This window comes from Podarcis cretensis (assembly GCF_951804945.1).
Source record: "Podarcis cretensis genome assembly, chromosome: 10".
NCBI lineage: Eukaryota > Metazoa > Chordata > Lepidosauria > Squamata > Lacertidae > Podarcis > Podarcis cretensis.
In genome coordinates, this window is record NC_137179.1 from 30,467,079 (window position 1) to 30,488,769 (window position 21,691).

The following is a 21,691-nucleotide window of genomic DNA, read 5'->3' on the forward strand; positions in this document are numbered from 1 at the left end:
TTATGACCATCTTAACCCCAGGTTACAGCTCAGCAGCAGCCAACAGCAAAGTATATGGCTCTGCATGAATCCACCTATGTATACAAGAATATAATTATATCCCTGTGAAGCAAAGAGGGAACTCCCTCAGCCTAGGAGTGAGCAGAAATGTTGCAGGGTGTCTCCTATTCATGAACCTCTGAGATCCACATAGTACTCACCTCCGAGAATACAACAAAATCTCTTGCTTCATCTCCCTTTTTGGTAACAGGAGACGACAGCTTCACAGATCCCCAAGAAAACACAGATGGGTGGAGTCCGAAGGGGTAAAAATACCAGGCACCTAAATGTGATTAGTAAGGAGAGTTCAGTTACAGCTGGGTTTATCTGATGGGTCTTTACCCGGCTATTCTGTCAAAGCAGATGTCCAGTCTGACTTACAAAAATCTAGTTAAATATAAACTTCAGCGTATACACCAATATTCAAATGAGGGCTTACGTGGGTAGGTTGATTTATACAACTCAACCTCATAACACCAGAACATACAGTCCCTCAATGAAATGGATTGGGACCACAGTCAGCTCAGGACGGATAGAAGGAAGAACAAATTTGGGCAATTCACCATAAGATGTGGGAATGGACACCAGTTTTGGAAGCAGTCATGGTTCTTCTAGCTCAACGCTGCCTCCCATGGCAAACAGATCCTGCCAGCCCCAACCAGCATGGCCAATGCTCAGGGAGGGGGGTAGTTATAGTTCAGCAGCATCTGGAGAGCCCCAACTCTGGCCTCCCCCACCCATCCTGGAGATACCGATGGCTGAACCTGAGACCTTCTACATGCAAAGCATGTGGACCCCTACTGAGCTACAGCCTCTCCCCAGAAGGGGAAATTTAAAAAAATTAAGAGATCAGACAGAATCTTGGAGGGTATTACTAACAAAAGCTACCAGCAGAGGTAGCAAAATTGGAAGCCCAGTGTTCAGATGCAGGCAGATAAAACACAGGAATAATTGCCATCATGCCCTGCCTGTGAGCTTCCAGAGGCAACTGGTTGGCTGCTGCAGGAGGAGGAATGGTGGGTGGTCTGATCCTGCAAAGTCCTTATTACACTACAGTTCTCCCCTTCCTGAAAGGAAGTTGGTGAATAACTAATCATTAAGCAGTGCTTATTGATGTGCAGGAGGACCTTGACAGCAATATGGAACTCACCGTAGCCAATGGCAGTCAGGAACAGCAACAGGAGCAGCAGCAGGAGGAGCTTCTTCAGGATTGGATAGCTCCTGGGCACCAAGGAGCAAGAGAGAAAGGGAGAGGATAAGATGCAGTGGAATTCCACAAAGGCAAAACCTGACAAAGCAGCGGAGCAGCCACTGTCTATGGTCAATTTGCCCTTCCTCATAATGTCGACCATACCTGTGGGAAAATCTTTTTGCAGCCTGAGAGCCACATTTCATTCTGGGCAACCTTCTGGGGGCCCCACATGCCAGTGGTGGACAGGGCAAAAGGCAAAAGCAGGGAAAACAATGGATGCAAAGTTTACCTTTGTACAATGTGCTAAATTTCTACATATGCACTGCCACAACCCTCTCTAACCTCCATCCAGGGAAGCAAGAGGCATTATCCAAGTATCAGGGGTGCAAAGTAGGGAGAGTGAGGGGTGGGGTCTGGGAAAGCTCTGAGGGCCACACAGTGAAGCACAGAGGGCCACATTCAGACCCCAGGCCTGTGGTCCCCCACCCTTGGTCTATCACAATGCAACATGTAGTAAGTAATTATTGCACTGCCCAACGTCTGGACTACCACAACACAATGTGTCAGCCATCAGGCTATGGGCCTTCCCACCCCACAATGCAACAGGAGACAGGGAAATACGCAACATGATATCTTCGCACAACACTTTGTGCTATGGTTGCCATTAGTGAGAAGAGGAACCAAAGAGAGCTAGATGGGCAGCAGCAGTTGCAAGTCTCTTGCAACCTGTAGCTCCAATCTCAGCCCCAAATACTGGGTTGCATATGGTGACCCCTTAGTTCAGCTGCCTCCAACCTGTCGTCATCCTCCTCCCAATGGTGTTGGGACTCCAAGCTCCCATCAGCCCCAGCCAGCATGGCCGACAGTCAGGGACGATAGGAACTGTAGTCCAGCATCAGCCATGGGAGAGGTCATTCCAGCAAATAAGGGGCAGCCTGTATGACATCAGAAAGACTGAACATATTTATTTTGTTTATTTTTCAAATGGCTAGCCCCCCTAATTTTCAAAAGAAGTTCAAGGCACCTAACAAATTCATCATTCCAACCACACAACATACAAACTATTTATTATTATTAATTAATTAAATGTATATACATGGACTGACTATAAAGTGTCATTCCAAGTTGAATAACAAAATCAAAATAGTAACGCCACTGCAACCATATCAAAGCTAAAACATCAGATACAAACCAGAAAAAGAAAGAAAAATAGTTCAACATGGCCAATTTTCAGGGATTCAGAGTCTATCAACTCCTGGAGAGCAAGAGGCTCCCACTCCCTCCTGTAAGGCAAGCTTTGGAAACCCTGTCGGCATTTGCACTATTCAGCTTCCACCCAATTGCTGCCTCTCAGCCAGTTCAGAAATTGCTGCCAGCCACATTCCTGAGCTTTCCAAATTCTCTGCCACACTGACCGTGTTAAGACGAAGACATCCAGCAGGGAGGCTGCTGTGGTCAGGCGGTACCACGCGGTCCCCATCCACCAGTATAGCAATCCAAAGATCCGACCTGCAAAGTCACCAGAGCAGCATGAAAAACAGCAACAGGCCATGTCAACAGCTCAGCTTGTTTCAAGGTCTAAGACTTCATTTCCTGCTCTGGCAAAGTGGTATAATACCAGCTTCCCTTCACGCACTTCCCATCTCCCAAATGTAGCTCATCGGAAACAGGTCTTGGCACGCAACTTCCTTTATTCGCTTGCCATGTAGGCAGATCTGGCAGCAGAAATGGCAACAGTCAGAGATACCAGAACATCTAAATCTTCTGCATTGCTCCCACTGCTGTCCTAAAAAACTGCCCTTCTGTTACAGGAAATTCAGGAGGAGACTCCATCGTGAAAGGGTTGAATTATATCAAGAGATTTGATTCCAGCTCTCTAGGCATGAAGAAGACATTTGTGATGTGACAGGAAGCCAATTTGCTTAGCAATGCCAAGACAATAATGTTATTACTAACTACTGTTGTCACAAATAGTCACGTAATTGTATTGGCACAAAAAGATCTTCAAGAGATGTATGGAAGCCCAAAGGGAGGGTGTCTGCTGCATCTCTGCTGGCAGTGTGTTCCACAGCACTGGACCAGAAACACTAAATGCCTGATTTGTAGTTGAGGCCAACCAGGCCTCTGTAATATGATGGACAACAAGCAGTGTGATCTCAGTAGGGATAGAAGGGCTCAGGCTGTCTTTCCATTTCCATTTGCTAACTTGCATAATGAAAATCACTCCTGTAAATAAAACACTTAATGGCTTTTCCATTTACCTGGTGACGTAAGCACAAGCCACAGAAAAGAGCCTGCTTTGGAGATTGCATTCCTCAGCACGGAACCAGAAGTGTTCTGGTCCGAGTAGGTGTGACCTGCAGGAAACAGAGTATAGGTTTGTCAGCAAACAGGACATCACTTCTTCCTCCCTCCTTCACACACTTTGAATGGAAGGAAAAGCCATTATTTCTTTATTATTCTATTTCCTTGGTTCCCAAAGTAGAAGAAACCTTTCCAAGGAAACAGGGGACTGATAAAGCATTTGCCAACCTGCCTGAGTTTTAAGAAGTGCAAGGGAAACTTTGGTGGTGGTCCCTACGCCTAATGAGGAAGGGGGCACATAGGTGGGCCTTCCCTGTGCTGGCCCCACACCTTTGAAATAACCTCCCTTCTCAGGCCCATCCAATCACAACACTGTTGTCATTTTTTCAGCAGGTGAAAAGTCACTTTTTTGCCCTGATGTGGGGTGAGGTGTCTTGGGCATCCAGTAGTGTAGTGGCAAATTCAGAAGAGCAGGGTTCCTTCATTATAGTCATAACCATGCCCCCTCACAGCCTCACCCCTTTGAATACTGTACAACCGTCTAAGATTATACAATAGTAATAAAAATTAGGGATGCTTTGCAACTATCAGCGCAGACCTCCATGTACTGCCCTTCAGCTAGACCTATTGTTTCCTGTGCACATAGTTCTGGTGTGCCCCAGTATCTTCCTTTGGAGTGACTTAAGTTGTGGTCCCTGTGAAGTTCCATTGTGCGTAACAGAAGTTGCACACCATTCTCTTCAAAATGAAGCAAAAATGTGCTTTCAGTGTTCCTTCACTTTGGAGCATACAGCAGCTAAAAAGCTCTCCTTTCATGCTGATTGGTCAGCTCTAGGATGCTGGAGATGCAGATCCGCTGCAGAAATAGCAACTGGTCTTGCCCCACCCCTACAGAACCCTAGAACACAAGACCAGTATGGGCATCTAAATTCTTGTCGCTGCAGCTCGCTTAATTGTAACTGGAATATTGCATTATGTGTCATGTTGTTCTTATTTTATTGGTTGTTTTTTTTTACGAAGGTGAGCAGCCTTCCTGCAGCATGAGAGAATGGCGGGTGGGTGGGAGACTGATGCCAGAACCAAAGGTTTGCTGGTGTGTGAGAGGAACTGCAAATCTATGATGACACTACAGGCAAAGGGCCATTGTGAAAGGGTTATCTCTGTTTTCACCACAAGAGACCTAAAAACAGTCTATGCTGTGGGACAGGGCTTGGTGCAAGAAGATTTTTTTTACAGGAGTTTTCTTTCCTGGGAGGTTTCTCATTACAGAGCATCATTGCTACTGCCTTGGGACAAAGAGCACTTCTGTACCTGCATAGTCATCCTCAGAGGAGTAGCCAGATGATGAGGCGTAGGTGTCGTAGGTTTTCCTTTCAACCAGCCCATTGATTTTTTTACTTGACTCCGAGCCTCCAGTACCTCTCCTCCTCCTCGCTGACAACTCCTCGCCTGGCCAGGAAAGAGGAACTTCTTTAGGAACACAGGAAGCTGCCTTATCATACTGGATCAGACCACCAATCTCAGTATTGTCCATACCAGGGGTGGAGAACCAACGGCTCTTGGAACCAATCTGGCTTGCTAGACCCCCTGATTTGACCCATGAGACAGATTTGGGCAAGCTACACCCACCTGATGTCAAATTACCCATTACCTCCCTTAACTATAACGTGTAGCCAAGGTTTGTCCTACAACTATGGGCTGTGATTAAAGAGAAGAAACCTTAACCACAAACCTCAACTAAACTGTGGCTTGGCTGCCATCCTGCACCAACTTAAAATACCTGGGGAAGAGCAAAGCGGATGCAAACTCTTCTCCAGATGTTTTGAACTCCAACTCCCAGCAGCCTCAGCCAGTGCAGCCAATGGGCAGGAATGCTGGGATGCCCTAAACATCTGGAGGGCACCAGGTTGAGGAAGGCTGGTGTATTTAAATTCTTTTCCTACTTTGAAGGCCTTTGTTCTTCAAGCTAACAACATCACACACACCAATACCATGAAATGCACAGCACTACCATTTAGTATACCTAGAATCATGGAACTGTAGAGTTCGAAGGGACCACAAAGCTCACACAGTTCAACTCCCTGGAATGCAGGAATCTTTTGCCCAACGTGGGGCTTGAACCCACAACCCTGATTCTTATTAATATAAATAGAGCAGTCATAATACTATATAATTCTAACAGAAAAACATACATATGATCTGCAGAGCAAGCAGATATAAATATTTCAGAATAAGTAAGAAAGTAAGAAGTAGCTGGGGAGAGTGCTAAGCAACCATACAGAACCTCTCTACAGCTTATACTGGGTGGGAGACTGGTACCCCCCCCCCAATGTTGTTTGACTCCAACTCCCTTTAGCCTGCATGGCCAACGCCCAGGAATGATGGGAGTTGGAGTCCACCAACATCTGGAGGGCAACAGATTCCCCAACCTTGGCTTAAGCAGAAAAGAAATACTCACTCCAGTAAGAATTGCGGTCTAGTGGATCATCCAAGAGGACGCTGCTTCTGCCAGAAAGTCCCCTGCCATCTCCCAGGTAAGATTCGCTGACCACAGACTCACTATAGTAGGAGGTGGTATGGGCAGCAGGGTTGCTTCCCAGGCTAGGAGCCGGAGATGGCCGCTTCACACTGCTCGATTTCCTTCTCAGGCTCCGGCTGCAGGAGTAAAAAAAGGAACACATTGTCATGCCAATGTGTGTCAGTGTGACAGTGATTAGAATGGTGGACTAAGAAATGGAAGAACCAGGTTCATGTGGGAGTGGTGCATCTAAAATACTACGGAAATAATTAATGAAGCATAGAATTCTATGATGTCACCGCAGTAGGCGGTTTTTTCAGTTACATCTGTTATCAACTGTAGAGCGTTAGTGAGTTTGTTGTACGCTGCTATGTGCCTCAGAAGAAGTCTGTCAAGTCTCATAAGTCTGTCAGTCCCAGATATATAAATAAATGCATGTAAATATGTTTTAGTATACCAGGTAAAATAATGTGTTATGTTTAAACCCTAAACAGAGTGTCTTGTGCAGTCTTTTCTAAGACAGAAAAAGCGAACTAGGTATATATTTTAAAGGGTCAAATGACCTGGGGCAGCTTTCGCACATATAAATCCCCACTATGTCATGAAACAAACTGGTTGATTGAGACCTTCTCAAGCAAGCCTACCACCAGGGATGGGTGAATCTGAGCATTTCTCATTCTTCCAGTCTTAAGTTCAGTTCTCCACACTTCCATGTCAGTTTGGAATTTTTATTTTAAATTCATCAGGATTGTAGTGCTAATTTCTCCTAATGTACACATTTTTGTATCCAGTTCTGTTCAATGCACATTTTTGCAAAGCAATTTTCTCTAATATATGCATTTTTATATGCTATTTTCACAGTTATGTACGGTATATATTCCTCTAATATTTGCATTTTTGGACATATTACTTGGCTGTAGAACTGTACCGAAGAATCCAGGGAACTACAAATTTTGAAGGATGGCTGTATTTTGATTCTTGCATTTTGGAAAGTGTGAATTCAGCAGTCTTTTCTAAGCTGTAAGGTCAGCCCTTATATGCAAACTTTATCTACTTTCTCTCCCATTCCTACCTACCTCACAGGGTTGCCATGAGGATAAAATAAGAGCTGGGAATAAACCCTCAAACACTGCCCCGAGTTCATCAGAGGAAAGACAAGATGCAAATTTAATCAATCAATAAATGTGTGGGAAAGGCAAAGCTCACACACATGAAGCTGGTAGTATGTAATGACTAAACTCTCACCACTTAACAGACATGCATCTGGGGGCTGAACTTAACAGGACAGAAAGAGAAACGGGGAAATGATGCGTGTTCAAGGTTAGCGTGGATCTGAAAGGGATTAGAACTGGCTTTTGAATGTCCATTATGTGGCGATAATTGTGCACTGCAGGTGGGTGAGATACTCTGAAAGGGGAGTAAGCTGTAAGCTGTAAACTTGGTCCAGGGAGGGACTGGTTCAAATCCCTGCCTAGCTGTGAAGCTCAATGGCTACTAGTAATCATGGTGGCTGGCTATGCACTACCTGCAGTATCAGAGACAGTATGCATCTGGAGACCAGTTGCTGGGGAACATGTGCGCCAGGTGCTGTTATGCTCAAGCCCTGCTTGTGAGCTTCCCAGGAGCATTTGAGCAGCCACCATGACAACAGGGACTCTTCTTACTAGGCGACCTTGGGCCAGTCACACATTCTCAGTCTTAGCTGCCACATGACACTTTTGTGAGGATAAAATGGGAAGGTGGAACCATGTGCACTGGAGAAAGGGTGAGATAAAGATGAAAGCAACAAGTCACCAACTATCATTTGTGTATGACATTTGGCTTGCTTTTGTTTTTATTAAAAAGAATTCAGTCATCTCTGCAGAAGAATGCAAATAAGATCGTGCACAGATAAACTGCAAGCCCCAAGTTAAAGCTATTTAGAAACTCAAAACTTTGAAAGGCAGGCATGCAACAGCCACTGCAAAATGCACAGACTACCTTTATGGATATCTGCAAAACATCTGCTGAAACATTCCCCCTTCTGCTTTAATTTGCAGTGGAAAGAGCTGCAATTGTACAGTTTGCATAAGCCTGAAGCCCTTTCCCCTCTCTGTTGAACAGATGATGGAACCCAAAGAGGGCTGGGTGAAATCAGGTTGGGGGCTCCCTTGGGAAACCCATGCTCTATACTGAACACCCCAAAATATTCTCAAATTATGGGGATTATGGGGCATGCTTGATGCTCCAAGTGGGGAAAGGATCCTAGAACAAGTTTCTCTGTGGGTGGCTTTGTTCTATTCCTTTTCTTATGCCAGCACTGGAGCAATGTCTCAATCCAGGCACTTGTACACACTATACATGTTTTGAACCATATAACTGACGTACTGCAGATGAACTGAGGCAACCCAGAAGTTTAAAAGCGTGCTACGAGGTCTGAAGCTTTAAACAGGGCCAGACAGCCTTTTTTGTGCAAGGGACACATTTTCTCAGGGACAATCTATTGGGGGGCTGCCTACCACTGGTCATCAAAACTACTGGAGGTTACCTCTCTCAATCCCGTGCAGGTCTACTCAGAAGCAAACCCCACTGGGTTTGACAGGGTTACTCTCAAGTAAGTATACAAGAGAGCTTAATACAACAGATCAATACAGCTAATGTTCTGGAAAGCAAGCGCAAGCAACTCCTTTCTGACTTTAGTGTGCTATAAACACATTCTCAGATCCTTCCAGTTGTTCTGAAATTACATAGAAAGAGGGGAGACACACTTTAAGAAGCCAGGCCAAAAAAAAAAAAAAAAAGGAAACGAGGAAAGGAATAACCCCTGACAATATAGAAGAATGAGGCAATTTCAGGAGCCACAAAATTGATATTGAGGCCACAGGTTGCCCACCTGCACTTTAAAATTTCAATAATAACTTCACCAAACCAGTGGCTCATATTTGCTGTGGTATGATACTTCCTGTCTCACCTCTCTGTCTGTAGATTAGGTGTGACGGCTCAGGAAATAGCCACTGAGGGATCAACAACGTGTTTCCATTACAGGAAGAAACCAGAACATGGTTTTTTCATGCAGAATTAGGAGAAATGCCCAGGGTAATACAGAGATATACAACTTTGCTGCTGAGTGCATTTTTAAATAGCACAAGCAGCTATTTCTGCCTGGCCTATTTAAAAAATGTTTTTTAAAAGTTGAGGGGAGCAGAGGCAGATGACAACATTTCTTAGCCGCCTACGGATCTTCTGCAAAGCGAGAGAAGATGTGCTCAGCACACAAATATACTGCTCTGCTTGCTCTTTCTCCCACCTCTTACTTCCTGCCTGCTTCCTCTGCAGCAGCTGCGGTTTTCCTGGATGGCTTAGTGTCTAGCAGCTGCTCGTGATGGAACAGGAAGGAAGGAGGAACAGAAGAGCCCTGCTGGACTAGGCAAAAGCCCCACCTAGTCCAGCATCCCTTTCCCACAATGGCCAACTAAAGGCCTCTGGGAAGCTCAGAAGCAGCGCATGAATGCATTACCTGCCCCGCCCCCCACCTCAGCAGCCAGGCAATAGCTACTCCTAGATGGAAAATGGGGTTGCCAACTGACTGGGCCAGGGGTGAGGGGGAAGAGAAAAATCCTGACAAGCCATTTGCCTGAAAAACAAGGAGCACAGCTTCCCCTTACCCTCAGCCTTTTTTGTAAACTGAACTTCTTTGGTCATGGGGAACCTGTGGCCCTGACCTGTTTCTGGACTCGAACTTCAAGAGAGAGAGAGAGCGCAGGATAGTGGTTTGAGTGTCATTGCACTTATCAGTCAGTTCTTCCACCTTTCCTCCTCCTCCTAAGTACAGAGGACCAGTAAAAACGTTACAGCCAGCAAATAGAGGCCACTTCACATGGTGACAGGTGTGGTGCAGTGGTGAGAGTGTGGGACTAGGCTCTGCTTCAAATCCTCCCTCAGCCGTGAACCTTCTCTGGGTGACCTTGGAAACCATCTCTCAGCCTAACCTACCTCACAGGGTTGTTGTAAGGATAACATGGAGAGGAGGAGAGCAATGTATACCACCTTGACCTTCATGAAGGAAAGGTGGGATGTAAAAGCAAAAATAGATAAATAAATGCAAGCACAGTGGGCACTTGTAGTGGCCAGCCCATGTGACATCAGTAATGGCTGGCAAGCGACTGAACTCCCTAGCTGTAACAAGCAATAACTTTTTTGATTTTAAAGAGGATAAGTTTCTCTTTTTTCCATGGTGCATTCTGTGGCTGTTTTCTATGGCTCTTGCTTTTAACTAAGCCACCTTGAGTCCCATCAAGGAAAAAAGGAAGGGTATGTATGTATGTATGTATGTATGTATAAATAAATAAATAAATATTTTTCCCATGCTGTGCATTGTAGTGCTAAGCTACTGCTACTTTCTAAAAGTGAAACGTATAAAGCAAGTTTTGAAAATGGGCCCTGTCAAGTTTTATTTTCTTTCAAAGCAACGTAAGTTTCCCACAGCATAACCACCTATTTGTGCCAACTGACTGCTGCGCCGTACATTCTATAAAAGGCTAGGATTAACTCTAGTGCTACACTTAATTTTTAATAACACATTGAAGGGCCTTAAGACTTCTGCAATAAATACGATTTGTAACTTTGGAAATGTCACATCCAGCAAAGCTGAAGAACTAGAAAAATTACTTCTCCTGTACTGCAACCCTTCCTTTCTCCTCTAATCAAGTAATGTGCTGTGCATCAGACAAGGTGTGGCTATATTGCTGCTTGGGAAAAAACTGTGGAAACAGGGAGGGTTATCACAAGTCACATGTGGGAGAATGTGGCAAGAATTATACTGGAATTCTGCGTAGGAAGAGAATCAAGTTGAGAGTCTTCTAAGAACCACTTTGAAGGATGCAGACTCAGAGCTCTGGGCAATATAGCTGTGATTAATATTGCAGTTAAACCTGTTTGGGCCCTGCTTGATGTTAACAATAAATTTCCTAAAAATACAGCTGTGCTCAGATTTTAAATTCAACCATGCTTCAGATCTATAAATCTGAAATCCAGTTTGAGGTCCGAATACAACTTTCAGTGCTGAAAATTCTCAACCAAACGTCTAAAAGGAAAATGTGATTTTTCAAAATGCAATATCTATTTATCTATCTAATTTGTGAATTTGGATTGCACCATGCAAGCTGCTATTAGTTTCTCCCACAACACAAAATGCCTCTTCCTATCCCCAGCTCATGCCAGTTACATATCACTTGCAACCCTTGGATGTGAAAGGCAGCAATAACAAGCTAATGTTTTATAATGAGCTGCAGAGAAACTTGGTAGTGCATCAACATTTAGGAGGGAGGGAAAGGTGTGGGTTCCCTTTTGCTTTGTTCTGACTTACCTATCGGAGCCGTCTTTAAATAGGATGTGCTGACTACCCAGCAATGAACTCCCTCCACTATTACTGCTGTTGTCATCATCTTCATTTTGGTAATAACGAACAGTTCCAAGGCGCTGGCTTCGTCGGGACATGGTCAAAGGAAAACCACCAGACCTTTGTCAATATACCTGGGGAAGCAAGAGAGAGAAGAGAGCATAAGGTCCACAAACTCAGCAGCTGGGACAGCCACAGTGACATTCCGCACTGTGCAATTGAAGCACACAGCTTCCCCCAAATAAACTTGGGAAATGCAGTTAAGCCTTACAGAGCTACAATTCCCAGCACTCTTGAAAATATACAGATCCCAGGATCAGGCTCATGCAGAGCTAGTCTGGGGTCCAGGGCAGGAGTCTTGTCTTTGGCATGACAGTGTAAGTTTTAGAGGTGTAGCAAGCATATATAACAGCCACTCCGATGGATCACAGGGGTTGGAAAGACCTTGGGGTCATCTAGATCAGGGGTGGGAAAGCTTTTTCAGGCCAAGGGCCACTTTTCCTTCTGGGCAACCTTCCAAGGGCCATATGCCAGTGGTGGGTGGGGCCAGAGTCAAAAGCAAGGGGAATAACTAAAAGAAAAATTTATGTTTGGACAGTAGGCTAGTTTCTACACACTCAGAGAACCCTCTCTAGCTTCCACTCAGTTGAGCAAGTGGCAATATCAGAGTTCATGGCCACATTCCAGACAAAAACATTTGGGATTCAATCACATATTAACAAGTTTAGGCTGGTATGTGTGGGAGGTTTCGCACAACAAACCCATTTCCTCCCCCAAATCAGACCTTTTGTGATAAGGAAAGCAATGGAAAAATGCACTGGGCTAACACTTGCTTTGACAAAATGTCATCTGACCACCATCCAAGCGGATCAGAATGAATGCTGCACAAACAGCTCATCTGAAAACACTTGTAAAAGGGTAACTGATACAGATCTACTAATTCTACTTGAAACAGGAGGGTTAGGGGCATTGCTACTTGTCCAGCAGGAGGAACTGCGACCTGAGATTTAGAAGTTCCTGCTACCTTACAGGCCCCTTCACTAGAGCCTCCGTCTGGCTGGCCTGAGCACGTGAGCTCAACTTTCTAACCAGCAGACATATGAATCACATGCTCCTTTTCAGAGCACCAGGAGCCAAAACTTGGCAGAGAGCTGCAGAGCTCTTGGCCAAGAAAAGAACACATGTCCCAGGCCAGCCAAGGAGAGAGCCATCTCAGACTTAAGTCAGGCTCATTTAGGTGACCCTCTGGCAGCGGCTGTATTTATACACCACCAGGCAGCCGCCCTGCAGATTTGCCTGCCAAGATGCAAAACAGTCTGAACAGCAGAAACCTAGCCTGACTCTGCTCAAATATCTACCCCTTATACGGTTATAAAGTCTGCCTCCCTGGCTCTCTACAATCACAGCAACAAGCAAGCAGTCACCAGGCTGTTCATAGGCAACCACTTATGAAACTTCAATAACAAAACCAGTCAAATCTCGATCATGTTATGCCAGCCTGTGTTTGTAATCCTACACCACAGCTATTCTGAGAGATGCAGCTGATTCTCTTCAAGGCTACATTGGCAAAACAGCATCCTGACAGTTCACATGCTTGCCTGCAGAAGATTCCTTTCCCTGAATCCTTGTAAAAAAAAATAAAAAATAAACCCTTCCCTTCACAGAAGCAGGATGCTCAAGCTGTTCCTGTACTTGCCTAGAACTATACTGTAAACAGGGCTTATTATGCTCCACACACCCCTTTCCATCATTTTACAGCAGCCCACAAGAGACTCCTCCCCACTCCATGTGGGCGCAAAGTAAAGAGGCATTTACATCAAATCCCAAAGAGCAAAAGAAAAGTACAAAGGCATCTGTTCAGTGCTATTAGGAAACAGCACTTATCCCTGGGGGGATTCAATAGAAAGAATGTATGCTAACTCCAGGGATCAGTTTTGGCCTCCTTTCAGAACAGGAAGGGAGAAAGCAGCAGATTATAAGGGACCTCTGTCAAGTTACTTCCTATGCATGTGCCAAACTGCCTTGCTCCTTTCTTTCTTACCAAGTTTCACCCCCACTCTCCCCAATAAGGAGAATGACTGAGAAATCTGGGGAAAAGGGAGTCCTTTCAGGGCCCAGTTCAGGTTTTTGCAAGGGCAAGAAGAAAGAACAAGTCCTGAAACTTGCTCCCAATGTAAAGGCTGACTCTCTAACCTTGGAACATGTGCAGAAGCCACTGAACAAAGTATAATGGCAAAGGCTGTCAGTACAGTACAGCGGTTAGAGTGCCAGACAAGGGCCCTGGGAGACCAGGGTTCAAATCCCCACTCGGCCATGAAGCTCACTGGGTGGCCTTGGGCCCATCACTGTCTCTCAGCCTAATCTACTTCTCAACCTAGTTTGACACTGTAACCACTACAACACACTGGCTGTCTTGACAGGAACTGAAGTCCAAAAATGTCCATTGTCATCTGCTTCCCCATCCTGGTTGGACAAGGACTAGTGGTAGCGGCGGGGATTGTGTTCAAATCCTGTCATGAAGTTACCTGGGTGGCCTTGGGCCAGTCACTTCACTCTTCCAGTCCAACCTACCACAACAGAACTCAGGGTGCCATTTTACCCTCACAAGTTCTGTATGGGGAAGGGGTGGAGTAGCAAATATAATGAATAAAAACACTCTTCAAAAAAGTTCTGTTTCCCCCCCTCACTAATAATGAGCCACCACTGAAGTCGGGCTTTCAAGTGGTTATGAACCTCCCTCTCCACCCCCTTTAAAATTCATCACTAGCAACAACTCTCTCGCTTGTGGACTGAGTGCCCTAAGATGCCCTCCCATCAGATGTCAAGAAAATAAACAACTATCAACTTTTAGAAGACATCTAAAGGCAGCTCTGTTTAGGGAAGTTTTTAATGACGGATGTTTTATCGCTTTATTGTTATTAATATTAATAGTCTGTTGGGAGCCACCCAGAGTGGCTATGAAAATTCAGACAGATGGGCGGGGTATAAATAAAATAATAATAATAATAATAATAATAATAATAATTATTCCCTTCAGCCCCTGCCAGCACGGCCAATAGTCAGGGGCGATAGGAGTTGTAGTCCTGAACTTTATGGTGGGCGGGCACCAGGTTGGCAAGGGCTGCCGTTGCAAGTTACCGGTCGCAGGGCTAACGGTTTCTGAAGGGACCACTCAAAGCCAATTACAAACAGTAAAAGAAAGAGCGAACGGGACCCGGGAGCAGATCTGAGCGGGGAAATAAAAACGGGCCAGTCGAATGAAGCGTCCTGAGTTACCCGCAGCCGGCGGCCACGCGGGGAGGGCGCTGGAGGGAGGGCGGCCTCAGGAAGTCCCACCCTGCCCGCTTCGCGTTGCTCCCTGCAACACCCTCCTCCGGCAGCAGCAGCAGCCCCTGTCTTCCAAGAGAAAGTCCCAGCGAACTCGAGGAGCGTTACATTCCCGGGATGGGGCCGCTCCCCTCCTCAACGCGTCTCCCTGCCAAGGAAAAGTCCCTCCGATCTGCCGCAGCTGCCAGTGCCTCGCGAGGACAACAACAAAAGCAGCATGCGCCAGGCGGGTCGTCGCTGCTCCTTGCAAGGACGGGGGGGGGGGGGATAAGCCGAGAGATAAACGGAGAGACAATTCGGAGCGTCTTTTCATATTGTTGTTTAAACGGGGGGCATTAAAAGAGGCGGCAGAGAAGGAGAAGAAGTGGCGCTTTGTTCCGGGCCAGGGAAGGAAATCAAGGCAGGGCGGCTAAGCGCGAGGGGGGCTCGCCTGGGGTGACTTCTGGGGAATGGGGTGGGGAGGACTTGGGGCAGCAGCGCAAGGGGAGCTTGACTCTGGGGCAGAGGAAAAAACAAGACGAAACAAAAGGGCGCCACCTTTTTTTCTTCTCCGGTCTCCTCTTGTCTTCTGCCTCTCCAAGCCGGGATTCCTCCTGAAGCGCACAAACTTATCCCGCAAAGCGCCCGAGATGCCGACAACAATAAGGATGGGAAATAAAAACCCTCGAGAGCCCTTTTGCCTCGCGGGGATGTGCGCGAGGTCAGCTTGGTGGATCCTTTTTGCAATTAATTAAGTTAATCCTCGGGAGCTGCTGTCGCCGCCGCCGCCGGTCCCGCCTGCTCCGAGCGCTAGAGAAGCCGCACGGCGACAATATGGCCCGGGTTTTGTGTGCGTGCGTCTGTCAAATCCCAGCAGCGGGAGCTTATTGGCAAGAGCCGCACCTGACCCGCGCCGTCAATCTCTCCCGACGGCCTGCGCCCATTGGAGGGTTTGAACAAAAAGCGCGCGTCGGGCCCGCCTCCTCGCCAGCTCCCTTTCCTGGCTTCAGCTGCCCGGTTGCGTAAGAGGAGGTCGGCCCCGGCGGCGGGTTAAGCTGCGACAGGCCGTGGCTCCGCCCCTCTCCTCCGCCCCGCCCCTTGGAGGCTGAGACGTATTAGGAAGGCCGCCGCGGGGAAAGCGCCTCTAGCGGGCAGAAATTACAATAAAACACTGTAATAGTAATATAGTATTTTAAAAAATTCCTCGAAGCGATTGTGGGGAGCGTTGCTCTAATGTGGAGCTCATGCAGCATCCTGTCAATAAAGCATGTTAAAAGTGGAGGGGGATGTAAGATATAAATACTGGTCCCCCAGGACTTAAGTCCTAGGACCCCTTCTGATATAAAGTCTGGGCAAAGTTGATGAAGCAGCAGTATTTTATTGAAAATACACACTTGCAAGGTGGGTGACCTGAAAAAGCAGGCACACACCAAAACATGAATATATATAAACCCCTTTTCCTGAGCGCAAGTCCCTCCTTCGCCGCCCACTAAGAAAGGGGCATGCGAAGTTTACACCTATTGCGTCCGCCTATTCTATTGCAATGTAAAATCCAACCCCCATTCCCTTTCCCGTTCCCCAAAGCCCCTTATATACTGTTTTTAGCAATGTTCCTTTATTTCACTGAAGCATGTCAATACCTTGTTTTCTTGGTGTTCTTCTTAACCACAATTTCTGCAAAAGCATATAACACCTGTTCTTTATGCTAGCATCTTTAACCACAATTTGTTCCACAAGCTATATTAGAAAGCCCCCAGATAAAAATCCCCGCACCATTATAACCATATGGCCTTATGACTTTTATAAAAAAAGCAATTACGTAATAAGAGCAACATTTGTTTTTAAAAGGCAGTAAAAAAGCAACATAAATTATTTCTCTCAGGGGAGAAGAGATTTCCGGACAGATTAAAAGAAAGGACTTCTTTGTGCAGTGGATAGTTAAACTATGGAACTCGCTTCCACATGAGGCAGTGATGGCCACCAATCTAGATAGCTAATTAGACTAATTAATGGAGGAGCAGACTAACAGTGGCTACTGCCACAATGGAGGCAGTAAGCTTTTGATAGCAGTTGCTAGAAGCCACCAGAGGGGAGAGTGGTCTTGTGTTCAAGTCCTGCTTGTGGGTTTCCTCCAGGCCCCTGTGGTTGGCCACTGTGAGAACTGAAGCCTTAAATGCCACCAGTGCGTGGAACACTGTTTTCACTTAAGTACAACTAAATGAATGAAATTGTTTTATTTAATTTATGATGTGTGTAAGTCCATCAGCGATCCTGTTATCCTGAAGCACACGTTTGTGTGGCCAAAAGAGCAGGGGAAGAAAATAAAAAGTATAATCAATAACCAGCTTGCAACCAATAATGTATAATTTGCTCAGAGACTAGGCATGGATTCCCTGTGGCAGCCCATCTTATAGAAATACCCAGGTACCAAATGTTGATGACTTCTAGGAAGAACAGAGGGAGAAACCAGGAATGTTATCTGGGTTCTGCAGGCTATTGTGGTATCATCAGAGCTGGCCCATCCATCATGTGGAGGCCTCAGGTGGCAGAAGCGCATGAGGCAGCATCCCACTCACCGCTTTGGGAGCACTGAATTTCAGTGAAAGGGGGACGTTCCAGTGGTGGGCTGGGCCAGGTGGCCATAGATGTGGCACGGTAGGAGTGGGATAGGCAGTAGGCAGTATATTCCTGTTTCGTCTCAGTTAGTGAAAGGGATGGGCACCCTGGGCTATCATAAATAAATAAATATACCAATTACACCCCTTTTCTGACTCCTGTTTGCATCACTTCTTTCCTTAGAAAAGCAGCTTTTGCAGCAAGTACAGTGGTACCTCGGGTTAAGTACTTAATTTGTTCCAGAGGTCTGTTCTTAACCTGAAACTGTTCTTAACCTGAAGACCACTTTAGCTAATGGGGCCTCTTGCTGCCACCGCGCCGCCGGAGCATGATTTCTGTTCTCATCCTGAAGCAAAGTTCTTAACCTGAGGTACTATTTCTGGGTTAGTGGAGGCTGTAACCTGAAGCGTATGTAACCTGAAGCGTATGTAACCCGAGGTACCACTGTATATGCAGAATAATTGTGTATCTTTAGTGGGCTCCTCCAGAGGACCTCTTTAGTAAGCAATTGGCCTGATTTGCTTGCACAAAGCTTACACAAAGTAGAGACTATGCCCAGTCCTTATTGAGCATTTGTTCCAATTTGTTTGCAGGGCAGTTATATAGCAATGAGCATTCATCTTGATTTGCTTGCGGGATGACAAAGCACTTTAATCCACTTTAACTACACAAACCTACATTTCTGTTATGTGCTCGAATCCCTCCTGGAAAATAGTGACAGTCTGGAGGCACCCAGGATATAGTCTGATAGGACTATTTCATACATACATACATACATCATTTTATTTCTATTTCACCTTTCCATAGTTAAAACCGTGTGCTGCCAAAAGAGAGAGGTGGGCAGGAATGACATTATGTTCAGTAACTAGGATTTTCCCCAAACTATTAAAATGTTGCAGGTGTTGTACAAAGATTTTTAAAATGATACAGGAGCTGCCTCTGGATTTACAACCAAAAACACATGGCACAAAAGGAAAGGGGGAGGGGAGAGAAAGAAAATGAAAACAAGGAAACTTGAGCACCAAAAAAATCTTCCCAAGTAGAACGGCCGCTAAAAACAGTTTCATTAGGAGAGGCACAAAACAGTAGGTGATCCGAACCAATGGATGGGTTTTGCGGCCTCACCTCTTCCTCAGCTACAGCCAGATGGAAATACGTATTTGTTATAACAACCTCAATTCTCTCTTCCGTTAGAGCAGGATGAGATGAAAGGGCCAAGACAGGAAATGTAAGTTGCTTAGTATGCCCTTCATGTGCGAAGGAACTGCTGTAAGGACCTGTTCTGCATTCAGTGCTGAGGAACGAACAGGTTGCAGAGCAGTCAGAAGGACCTACCGGTATTTGTGTGCTGGGTACTTCCCAGTACAAGTAAAATCCTGGAACAAACATAATCAGCTGGATTACTACACTAGTGCACTCATTACTAGCGCTCTCTCCTGTCTATTCTTTCTACTGGTGTACCTGGATAAGTGCAGCCTCAGTCACCTTTCCATCCTGTTTAGAATCCAAAATTATAGCCATTAATCCTCAACGAGCAAGAGAGATTTATTTAGTTCTTTTAATCTGGCAGTGTGACAGTCTATTCCATTCATACAAGGAGGAGAGAGAACACCTAAGCACAGGCCTGAAGTTAACACAATCTAAGAAAAAAGCCCAAACCCACAACTGTTTTAAGCAGTACTTTGTTCTCCTCACTCCAGCTACACTCTTGGTGTGAAATGATGCTAGAGATTAGAATCTAACTCCCTCTAGTGGAACTAAGAGAGAATTTATTGTGCTGAGGCTTGAATAATAGAATTGTAGAGTTGGAAGGGAACCTGAGGATAATCCAGTTCTCTGCAAAGCAGGAATATGCAGCTTTCCCATACAGGGATCAATCCTGCCACCTTGGCATTATCAGCATCACATTCTAACCAACTGAGCCATTCAGGCATACTAATATGATGCAGGTGGATAAATAGGATTTCCATTTAAACTATGTGATTTAATTTTTAAATGTATTATTTGGTGGAATGAAATGGTAAAAGATTGAGGGAAATCACCCTAGGCATGTGGTGGGCATGTCCTCTCTGTTTTCTACAAATGGTATCAGAATGGTGTTGGAAATGTGTTCTCTCTGCCCTTTTTCCCTTTAATTCTCCCCATGCCAGAAGCTTAATGATCCTTAATGCAAAGTCCTATAATCCCTGGCTAATTAACACAAGGGAGTCCTTTGTTGCAGGAGTGGGGGAGGGAAGACAGGGGCAGAATAAACATAAAAATAAAAGAACTAAATGGAAATGTACATTTCCTGCACACACACACACAAAATAAGTTTCTATTTGGGCCATTGTGAATATACCGGTATATATTCAGGTGTGCATGTACAGGTACCGGATATCTGTGCACATGTCCAAAACAGAAGGCAGAGGAGGAATATTTGAGGGGAGGGACAGAAAAGCAGCCCACCACATACATTGTGTCAAGATCTGCCCACTGGTGTGGAAGACAAGTAGTGGCATAGCAGGTAAAGGTAAGGTAAAGGACCCCTGGACATTTAGGTCCAGTCAAAAGTGACTATGAGGTGCGGCGCTCATCTTGCTTTTCAGGCCGAGGCAGCCGGCGTCTGTCCACAGACAACTTTCTGGGTGGCATAGCAATCAATATCCATGACTTAAAAAATGGGAATGGGTAGAAGCTAACGTGCAAAACACGTGCAAAGAGAAATCCAATCCTTATGATTTGTTTACAGTAGAAGATCCCAATCTGGAAGTGCCCTAAAACCAAGAGGTAAATCTCACAATTTGTTGAAATACACACATTTCCTGACATTTCCTCACAAGTTAGACTGTACATCTCTTCAAACATCCATCTGTGACATGGTCAGAGCTAGGCATGATATTACAGTACAGGGAAAGCTAAGAGCACCTATTTGTGGAACTGCTCTGTGCTGTATTGTTCCCACTCAGTCAGGACCATTCTGCAATTCATCCCGCAATTCAACAGAATGTGAAAATACATCTTTACACTGCATCAGAACAATTTCCCGTCTAACCCAGGGATAGGAGAGGTGGTGTAAAATTCTAATTGTCATGTGGACTTGGGCTGGAGCTTTACAAGTGTGTGAGAGTGTAAGGTAAGGAAAAGTAAGGGAGAAGGGCTGTTTGTCTATATAGGAGAGTAAAGAGAAGGCTGTTTGTGATGCTGAGCATAGGGAAGACTGTGTCTGTGAGAGAGAGACTGTGTGTGTGTGTGTGTGTGTGTGTGTGAGAGAGAGAGAGAGAGAGAGAGAGAGAGAGAGAGGAGAGGGCCTACAAATATCATTTTTATCGCACATTCATAATGATTATGCTGTTGGGGCACTCACACACAATTCCACTTTCCATACAGTTTGCACCTGTAAAAGTTAGGGGATTGTGAAACTGCTTCATTTCCAGTCAGTGCATATCCTGTAACTTCCTGCTGGAATCCTGTAATTTTTTATGCCACAAATGTTTCACTTTATTTTTGTCCTGCTTTTGTTGTGTGGTAGCTACTATGGACAGCAATGATGTGGTAGCGCTGAGATAGCATTGCAGAACAAACTAAAGCAAAATAAATCCACCATTAAGGCACTATTGTTGTGTCAAGAATATGTTTCGGAATACACTCACAATAAAACACCAGTCAGGAGGAGCACCCCGGGGGGGGGGGGGCACTCAGGCATGCAGTCCTTGAAGCTGAAAGGTTTAGCTTCCCTGCTTTACTATAACAGAAAGTAAAAGAAAAGGTTCATTCAGGAAAGAGAAAAGAAAAAAAAAGAAAAAAACAAATACAGCTCCATTCAATGCAGTTTCTAATCAGAAGTAAGTTCAACAGTACTTAGTGAGGCTTAATTCCAGGAAAGTCTGTACAGGATTGCAACCTCAGACATAACACACCCTGCACACACAGAGAGAGAGAAAGGGAGAGAGAGAGAGACTCTGTGATTTAAGACACTGCCCACTAGCTTGAACTGTCAAGGCTAAATAAAAGTTTATGATGACCTACTAATCTTCAGGGACATTTAGTTCTCTCATAACAAAGTGAACCCTCTCTACTGCCACATAAGCAGGATTAATTCCAGAAAGTTGACCTCCAAACTACAGCTCTTCTCCATCGTTCTTCATTTATACGAGAGATTTCCCAATCTACTAAATAAGACTTGTGTGGTTCTGAGCCACTCAGGCTTTGGTCACACTGCGAATTGGAAAAGACCCAACTCACATATGGAATATAAGGGGTAGCGATCAATTTATCTAGTAGAACATGTCTGCAGAAGAATTATCACGGATATAGAACTTACACAAACACACAACTGATTGAAAACAAGGTAGACCAA

At 45.3% G+C, this 21,691-nt stretch overlaps 1 protein-coding gene across 1 annotated transcript in view; it reads right to left on the reverse strand.

The window, feature by feature from the left end:
- Window positions 1-15,751, reverse strand: part of SUN2 (Sad1 and UNC84 domain containing 2) — a 34,896-nt gene extending 19,145 nt beyond the window's left edge. The window contains exons 1-8 of the mRNA XM_079994568.1: window positions 15,295-15,751; window positions 11,398-11,564; window positions 5,994-6,190; window positions 4,847-4,984; window positions 3,493-3,588; window positions 2,647-2,740; window positions 1,190-1,260; window positions 201-322 (exon numbers count right to left, since the gene is read on the reverse strand). Coding sequence (XP_079850694.1) covers window positions 201-322; window positions 1,190-1,260; window positions 2,647-2,740; window positions 3,493-3,588; window positions 4,847-4,984; window positions 5,994-6,190; window positions 11,398-11,528 — 849 coding nt within the window. The 5' untranslated portion in view covers window positions 11,529-11,564; window positions 15,295-15,751. The remainder of the gene's footprint in view (window positions 1-200; window positions 323-1,189; window positions 1,261-2,646; window positions 2,741-3,492; window positions 3,589-4,846; window positions 4,985-5,993; window positions 6,191-11,397; window positions 11,565-15,294) is intronic.
- Between the last annotated feature and the right edge of the window lie 5,940 nt (window positions 15,752-21,691).